Here is an 8,766-nt window from a genome sequence, read left to right on the forward strand (position 1 = left end):
AAGGAATTTGGTGATTTTGTTCTTTTTCAATAGTGAATTTAATTCTTGGTTCTTTATTATTCAGATAAGATAAAAATTCATCAAGTTTTTGTTCGCCATGACTGTAAATGGAGAATACGTCATCAATATAACGCCATCAAATTATTGGTTTAAATTTGTAATTATTAATGAAAGTTGATTCAAAATTTTCCATAAATAAATTACTGAAAAATGGGGATAGTGGTGACCCCATAGCCATTCCAAAATTTTGTTGATAAAAATTGTCATTGTATTGAAAGTAAATTGACTTTACACATATTGTTAAAAGTTCAATAATGGTGTTAATGCTTAGTTGTGTGCGTTCTTTAAGATTGGTGTCATTTTGTAATTTTTGTTTGATGATATTTAAAGTTTCATAAACAGGAACGTTAGTGAATCAACATCAAAACTTACTAGAATATGGTTTGGATTCATGTCTATGTCTGATATTTTTTGTAAAAAATGTTCAGAATTTTTAATATAGGAAGTTGTGTTATTTATTAGGGGATTTACACTGTTTTAAAGAAATTTGGCTAAGGGGTGTGTAGGTGAATTTATATATATACCTATTGGTCGTAAAGGAATATTAACTTTATGGATTTTTGGAACTCGGTAAAAATGTGGTGTTTTACTATTGTGTGGTGTAAATTTTGATTTAACGTAATCTGTGAATTCATGTTTAAATTTTTTTTAAAGTGTCGTAAATTTGCCTTTCAAAATGTTCTGTTGGATTTTTGTTTAATTTTGAATATCTTTTGTAATTTAAAAGTTCATTAATTTTTGGTAATAGATATTATAATCCATAATGACGGTCGCATTACCTTAGTTGATAGTTCTTGATTACTTTTTGATAAATAATTCGTTCTTATTGCGAAATAGGAGCACTATTTATCAATCTGTAATAAAAGCCGTGAGAAAATTCTGTCTTTTTTAAAGGCAAAAATTTGTGAGGCGAAATACCCAAAAAGAAGTTTGTAAAAAAATAAATGAGCAGATTTTTCAATTATTTGCAAAAAACATTTCCGGTCAAATTCGGGTTTCTCCCAGTATCCCCAAACCCGACCAACAGTGTCTCCAGACCTTAACTGGTCATCGATTTCGACCACTCCGCGTTACCGATTTCGTTCATTTCCTTCAGCTTCATCATCGGATCGTCCATTTCGTTTTTCGTCAAAATCTTCACGTACGTCTTCAAATTGGCTGGCAAAATCTGGCAGGTGGAGCGATATTTCAGTTTCTTCAGCAGATTGGTCATTTCGCTCAAAATCAAGCTGGTCTCGGCGCTGTTGTTGAACCCCGAAAGCAGCATGTTCATCTGCGTCAAACACCCATCGATCGCTTTTTCACTCTCAACTTGGATTCATAAACTCTGCAGTTCGTGCTGTTCATCGCCCGCAGTTTAACCAGATGCATTTGCTTACTGTTTCTCAATTTTACACACAGGGTGATTCAAAACGTGCGTCATTCCTCGGGGGGTTGCTTAGAGAGTACCGGAGAAGTTGGGAAAAATAGTAATTCTTTTATGAAATTATCAGAAATTATGCAACAATGTTTCTGAAATTAATTGAACGTAAATAAACGAAATTAAATTGAACTAATGTGCATTTCGTAAATTGCAGTTGCTAGAATCACCCTGTATATCGATCAGTCGCATTCATTTCATTCATAAATCACAAATCGGTGCAAATGAGTGTTCCACCCAAACCCTTTGGTATAAGCAGTTCAAGTCTAGAGCGCGTTATTCGCAGCACCCGAAAGTGCCCGAGTGGGTCGAGCTATATCTGTCTTTTTCCTACCAATGCAGTGCCATCGGGCAGCGATCAGGTTCTAGTATAAAGCGCCGAGAGTTTGAAGTGTTTTTTTCGAAACTTTGTTCGAACAGCAACAACTGCATTTTTTATAAATCAAATTCTTCTTTTGCGTTTTACTCACGTTGAATCGGCCTGCTCTGAGTCCCATTCTTACACTCCCATGCGCATTGGCCAAGGACTCCGCCACTATGGTTCTGGGCAGAACTCCCACCAGGATCTCGTCCAGGTCCAGAAACTGATCCTTGGTCATATTGGGCGCCATCTGCAGCAAACCAGTGAAGAAAATCATCAGTTTTCCCATTGTTATTTACCTCTGAAGCAGCATCGGGCAGCAGGGGAAGCACACTGGTAATGGGACTGGGGCTGTGTTTGGCGCTCTCCTCATCGCAGGATTCTACGCGCTTCTGAGTCACATTTTCGCATTGAGTATCTGAACGGCGCAGAAAAGCCTCAGTGAGGATGAGGTGTTGAAGAAACCGGCTTACTTGTGGTCAAATCCTCCACTTTGGTGGTGAACTGGAACTCCGTGGAAGGCTGGACGGTCTGAGCAGGGGAGAAATTCGTTTCCCCAAAAGCTCCGATCTGGAATTGCCACAAAGCAAATGTTTGAGTAGAGAGTAGAGGAGGCCTCCACTCACCCCCGGCACTGTGGTGTTCTCGAAAATATCCGAGTTGGCGGTCTGCAGGATGTTTCGCGCCGATTCAGGCAGCGTGGCTGTCGCTTGTACTGCCATCTGCAGCTGGTTGGCTGTTGAAGTCGATTCTGATTCCATTGCTTCGATTTGAGGATGAAAGTTGCGTTTTTTCCTTTTGAGATATTAACACTCTTACCAGCACTAGTTGCAGATGCAGCAGCAGCGGCATCTGCCGCCGCAGTGGACAGCTCCTCAGCTGCAGCACTCGGAGCGGTGGCATCTGCAGCTTCAGCTGCACTGGCCGTTTCAGAGGACGCGTCCGCTTCCGTGCTGATTTCACTGGCCGCTGCAGCTTCGGCTTCAGCAGTGGACGGTTCCTGCCTTTTAACAAACTCGGGTCGACTGTCGAGAAAATACTCGTTGGAGATGGGGAAATTGTTGCCATTCCTCACAGTCCTAAAGTGACGTCGTTGGTTGTCAAGAGCCCGTTTTCTCATTAACGCCTGGTACTGGTTGTCGTTCTGGATGAACCGGGGCCAACGCTGGAACTCTGGATTGTATCGCAGGAAGATCTCCTGCTTCTGCTCGGGGGTCAACGGCTTTTCTTGCAGAGGTGCTGCAGCTGGGCTGCGCTTTGCCACTGCGGAGTTTAGTCGTTTTTCATCGACCTCTTTACCAGTGGGGTGCTCTGGAATGCTCAGTTGGAAGCACGTGTTTTATCAGACATTCTGAGCGATTTACTGTGCAGGTGCTTCGAGTGTCGTCTTTTGCGTCTTTTTCTGGCCGTGGCACTTTCTTCACCAATGTGATTGGGTTTCCGTTGCCGTTTGTCCGACTTCTTTCGGGACGCTCCATGGCCGTGCGCGTTTGCTAGAACTCGATGGGCTTCCAGTAGCATGTCGCCTTGAAGCAGTACTTCATGTCCCAGGACATCAATGGACGCTTTGGTACTTACCGACGTCCCCCGATGAGACACTTTGCTCCGTGCCCGCTGTGGAGGCTTCCAGCTGCGCCAGCAAAGGCTTCAACTCCCTCTGGAGGTTCTCCCTCAATTTATCGTTCTCGTGCTCGTTTCTGCTGCTGTTCTCCACTGCGTCCTCCATCTCCAGATTATCGCCTCGGACTTCTTCGTAGGCGATGTCCTCGTCTTCTGAGGATTGAACGTGTTTAGAGGGTGTCCCATTTTCGTATGTATCTTTGCTGGGGCGATCAAAAAAGTTGTATAGTCGCCCGGGAAAGTGTCGAAAATGGGACACCCGATGCCGGGGAATTTTTGCAGATTACCGTCTTCTATGTCAGTCAAATCGGAATAGTCATAGTCGTCGTCATTGTCTTCAGTTGTCGTGGCTGAGTCGAAGGCCAGTCGATTTTGGGTCTTTTTTATGGGAAGGCGCTTTGGAGGGCTGACTGTCATTGAATCTTCTTCGTCCGAGTAGTCGCCATCGGATTTGCACTTTTTCCGATTGCCTAACGAAGACAAGGCAATGAAAGCTTTGCAAGATAATTTTAATTACCAGACTATGAAGGCTTTCACGGCCGGTTAAATCACATTTAGGAATGTTTTCCGGGCTTTGAAGGGACTTCTTACGACAGTCTTAGTTGGAAAGCACGGGAGATCACTTCGCCCACTGCCTCATCGCCCTTGAAAATGTCCAGCGCAGTTGTGGACGAAACGTCAGGAAGAAATTCCCATAAACCACGGCTTCAAAGCCCGGAAAACATTCCCAAATGTAATCTTAATTACGTTCGGTAAAAACTGAATAAAATTGTTTGGTTTTTGTGCCCAATTCAAAGCTGAACAAGGTTTTCTAAAGTGGCCTGCAAACCGATGAATGAGAATCAGAAAAGAAGAAAATCATCAGAAAATTGTAGTTTACTTGCGTTTTCGATTAAAAACTGAATTAGAAAATTGAGCATTAAAAAAAAGAGTGACTGCCAAAACTGGAAAATTCTGGAATTTTGAAGAAACGTTAAAAATGTTATTGATAAATGACCCTTAAAATAAATCAAAAGGCAAGTAAAAACAGTCATCAACAACAATGGGTTGGCGCGCCAACCCATTTGCGTAGCACTGCGCCAACACCTAAAAATTCATTGAGTTACCCCATTAGTGACGTCTCCGTGCGCTGTTGCCGCGTTGTAAAAAATAGTTTTCGCCCTTGCATAGAACTCACTCGCATTCTTCTTAACGCCTTGCGTCCTGACATTGTTGCTCCTCTGGGCAGCTTCCTCCTCTTTATTGCCCACGTCGGGAATGAGGTGCGGATCGAACTCATACGCCCAAGACTTTAGACTTCTTCGCTTGTAGGACGGCAGGTAGTCAAAGGCATCCTCCGGACCGCCATAGCGCAGGTTAACGTCGTAGTAGTCGCCCAAAGACTCTCTTTCGGTTCGCTGTTTCTTCTGGTGATGGTGCGCTTTTTTCTTTTTGTGATTTGCGTCGCTGGAAAACGTTTCTATTAGTAGACCGGTGATCTCACCATCTGACTGGTTGTTCCAACGGTCTGTGATGGTTGTGGTGCTTGCGGCTTCTTTTGCGTCCAGACCGTCTTCGGCCGCGATGATGATTTTCATGGATGATGACTTCCTCTTCTGGGGGCGTTTCGCGGCAATCGACGCATTCGGTTGTGGCTTTAGGGTGGCGCACTATTTCGAAGTCTTCCTCTTCTGCCGGTGTAACGCCTACATTGTCTAAACATTCAGCAGATGAACTTAAATACTTGCCACCATCACACTCTGTACTCTCTTCCTCCTCCTCCTTGATTATCTGCTTGGCGATGGCGTCGCCAATTTCCTCCGCTTCTTCCTCTTGGCGCGCCTTCGGACACTCGGTCGTGCCAATGGGAACCACCAAAATATCTTTGGTGGATCGCTCGTGCACCTCGTACATTTGAGGCGGCCCCCACACGTCCTCAAAGCGCCGTTTGCGCTTCTCCTTTGGCTTGGGATTGCTGCTGGCGTCCACCAGCAGGCCCTGAACCTTGTCAAACTCCTGTTTCTTCTCATCGTTCAGGCCGAAATCCAAACCTGCAGAACACGATGAGGATGGCTGGACAAAAGTGCGCCTTTCGGCTTACTCGGCTTGTCTTTGGGGGCTTCAAAGTTGCCGTTGATGTTGCCCTGCGCCAGATCGATGCTCTTCGCCATGTGGAGATTGTCGGCCGACCAGCCATCAGCTCTGCCATACGGCTCGAACTTCGTCTTGAAGTCCTCAGCTTTTTCCACTTCGGGCAGGTTCAGGGGCTCCTTTTCCGGCTCACTGACGACTGGGGAGTTGGAAATCCTGTTGGCGTCCTCCTTGGACAGCAAAGAGGCGGACGCGATGGCTTTGCTGTGCGCGTTGAGGCCGTTGACTGCAGGAATCGCGTTTATCGGAACTCCGATGTCTTTGTTCTGGTTGGGGCTGGGGATCGAGTCGCTGTTAGTCCCCAACTTCTCCTGTGTGGGGGCAGCTTCCGATGAACTGGTTGGCTGCAGACTGGCCTCGGCCTGGTTCAAGTTGCTCGGGTTGCTGGCCTTAATGTTGAGTAGGATGGTCTTGGGCGCATCCTCCGTTTCTTCTATGCGCTTTATCAGTTTGCCGTCGCTCTGAAATCATATGAGGATGTTGCCTGCCGATTAAGGGCCCCCGGTTGAGGCTACTTTGATGCTGATCTCCACTTCCCGCTTGCGCTGCGCGTCCGGATGATCCTTCTGATCGCTCCGGTCTTCCACGCCCACCAGGAACCCCGTGTGGTACCGGTTCTGGTCGGCCCTCAGCTGATTGGCTGGTAGCTTGGGTTCGGGCCGTTGAACGCTCCCATAATCGCCATTGGAATCGGCCTGGACCGGGCCGGTTAAGAAACTGTCCTCCAGCTCTCGTCTCAGCCGAATGGGGCTGCGGACGAACTTGCTGTACCTGCAAAGGGAACCCGCTTGAAGGAACCCGCTCTGTTTTTCCAAAGGAACTCTTTCACCGCTTCTCAGGGTACAAATACTTGAACTTCTGGGGCGCTTCGAAGCCGGCGTAAATGCTGTTATCGACTCCTGCATAGGGCGGACGCACTTGATCCAGCTCGACTTTCCGGTTGTAGTCCGGATTGATGGTCAGCTGGTTGCCCTGAGAACAGGAGAACACAGAGTGGGGGTGAGTCCAGTTCTCCAGAGGACTCACGATGTCTTCGCCCAGCAGATCGTGGCTCTCCTCGAAGCTCTTTTCGTACTTGTGCTGGTTGCGGGCCGCATTCCTGATGAAGGCAAAGTCGCGCTGATGTTCCTGCACGTCGGTGAGAAAGTCGTTCAGCTCACGGGGCAGATCGGGTTTCGGCCTGAAAAGCTGCGCCCCACCAGCCCTCATTATTATTATTTTTGGCGAATGGTTTAGGCCTGGGTAACACTGTGTTGAGTTGCGCTTTTGAGTTGTTGCCGCTCTCTGAGTCGATGAGTTTTAACTCATTGGTTAGCGAGTGGCTTTGACTCATGGCCGATGACGGCATTTTAACATCTAACAAAAAAAGCCATCAAAACTATTGCGCATAAAAATCCGGAAATTTTCATGAAACTTAAAAACGTTTCAGAGCGATGAGGGTGACGAGTTTTCCAAATATTGATAATATGCTTTTGCTTTCTATGGTCGTTTTTTGAGGAAGCCTAAATTTTGTTGATGAATGAGGCAAAATTTTAGTGTCGGAAAAGAAGAAAATCATCAGGAAATAACGGTTTTTTGCGTTTTTGACTAATAACTTTTAGTTTTGTGATCGGTTTTTGCGAAAATCTTAATGATTTTCGGGAAGAAACAGGAGACATACATTTTTTTTTGGGGGGTTTTTGTCCCGAATTCCACGCAGAAAAGTTTTAACATCTAACAAAAAAAGCCATCAAAACTATTGCGCATAAAAATCCGGAAATTTTGAAGAAACTTAAAAACGTTTCAGAGCGATAAGGGTGACGAGTTTTCCAAATATTGATAATATGCTTTTGCTTTCTATGGTCGTTTTTTGAGGAAGCCTAAATTTTGTTGATGAATGAGGCAAAATTTTAGTGTTTTTTTTTTAGTTTTTGACTAATAACTTTTAGTTTTGTGATCGGTTTTTGCGAAAATCTTAATGATTTTCGGGAAGAAACAGGAAAAATAAATTTGTTTTTGGGGGGTTTTTGTCCCGAATTCGACGCAGCAAAGTTTTTGTGAAATTCCTACAAAGCTATAGATTTATCTCGCAATTTTTCGCGCAAAAGACCTTCAGATCGTCAGTGTTTCTAAGTAAAACTCTTCAAAATAGAGCGTTTCTGAGTAGAAAAACCACATTTTTTAAACAAACTCTATAGTCTTCAGAGGAATGTAAGTCGCGAGTTTTCGAAATAATTTGTTATAAACTTTCGCTTATTCAGTTCGTTTTTATTTTTTACAAAGCGACGAAGGACGCAAGTGTTCTAATAAATTTTGTTCCGTAATTTTTCGCGAAAAATGTCTGAAGATTGTCAGTATTTTTCTGGTAGGTACCTGAATTATCAATCGTACGCTCCAATGAAATACAAAAAAAGTGTAATAACGGCACTTAGAGCCATTAAATTGTCACATTGGGAGTATAGAACAAAAAATATTGAAAAAATAAAAAATATATTATTAATAAACAACTATCCAGGTCATTTTTCGAACCAATCATAAAGCAAAGGATAAAATATACAGTTTAACTAAATGGAAAAACATAAATAAAAGAAGAGAAGGTGATATCAAGTATATATCATTACCATATATTCCGGAAATTAACACAAAAATAAAAAATATATTCAAACCACATAATANCAACATAGCAGAAAAAACTAAAAACACCTTAGCAAATGAATGTTTCACAAAATTTAAACCTAGAATTGACAAGTTAGACACGCCTAATGTAATTTACAAAATCGACTGTTTGATTTGTGATAACACATACATAGGTCAAACAGAACAATATCTAAAGAAAAGAATACACGAACATAAGTATAGCCTAAGAAAAAATAACGAAAATGGTACAGCATTAGCACAGCATGCACAACAGAAGTTGCATAATTTTGATTTTGATAACACAAAAGTAATGATTAACGAGAGCAATTATAATACGAGAAGAGTCCATGAAATGATACAGATTAAAAAACATAACAATGCTATGAATATCAGATCGGATACCGACAATCTTGGCTCAGTATATTATACTTTATTTAAATGAAATAAACATAGAATATTAACTATATATTGAAGAATTTTGCAAACCAAAAATAATATCCTCAGAATACAAAGAAAAATAGCTGAAAGTAAAAGAAATCAATATAAACAGTATTTTATT

The 8,766-nt window shown here is 43.1% G+C and overlaps 1 protein-coding gene across 4 annotated transcripts in view; it reads right to left on the minus strand.

The window, feature by feature from the left end:
- LOC109544195 overlaps positions 1 to 6,779 on the minus strand; it is a gene marked incomplete at its 5' end in the record, with an annotated part of 9,224 nt that extends 2,445 nt beyond the window's left edge. The window contains 16 exon segments of one of the 4 annotated variants that reach the window (XM_048662114.1): positions 1,135 to 1,333; positions 1,951 to 2,091; positions 2,141 to 2,259; positions 2,315 to 2,411; positions 2,468 to 2,604; positions 2,661 to 3,152; positions 3,206 to 3,367; positions 3,420 to 3,614; positions 3,749 to 3,931; positions 4,639 to 4,907; positions 4,966 to 5,146; positions 5,207 to 5,491; positions 5,542 to 6,052; positions 6,107 to 6,362; positions 6,421 to 6,563; positions 6,618 to 6,779. In XM_048662114.1, coding sequence (XP_048518071.1) covers positions 1,135 to 1,333; positions 1,951 to 2,091; positions 2,141 to 2,259; positions 2,315 to 2,411; positions 2,468 to 2,604; positions 2,661 to 3,152; positions 3,206 to 3,367; positions 3,420 to 3,614; positions 3,749 to 3,931; positions 4,639 to 4,907; positions 4,966 to 5,146; positions 5,207 to 5,491; positions 5,542 to 6,052; positions 6,107 to 6,362; positions 6,421 to 6,563; positions 6,618 to 6,779 — 3,532 coding nt within the window. 4 annotated transcript variants of the gene reach the window in all.
- Between the last annotated feature and the right edge of the window lie 1,987 nt (positions 6,780 to 8,766).

This window comes from Dendroctonus ponderosae, unplaced genomic scaffold, assembly GCF_020466585.1.
Source record: "Dendroctonus ponderosae isolate FM_Combo_2020 unplaced genomic scaffold, Dpon_F_20191213v2 Dpon_F_20191213_10, whole genome shotgun sequence".
NCBI classification, from domain to species: domain Eukaryota; kingdom Metazoa; phylum Arthropoda; class Insecta; order Coleoptera; family Curculionidae; genus Dendroctonus; species Dendroctonus ponderosae.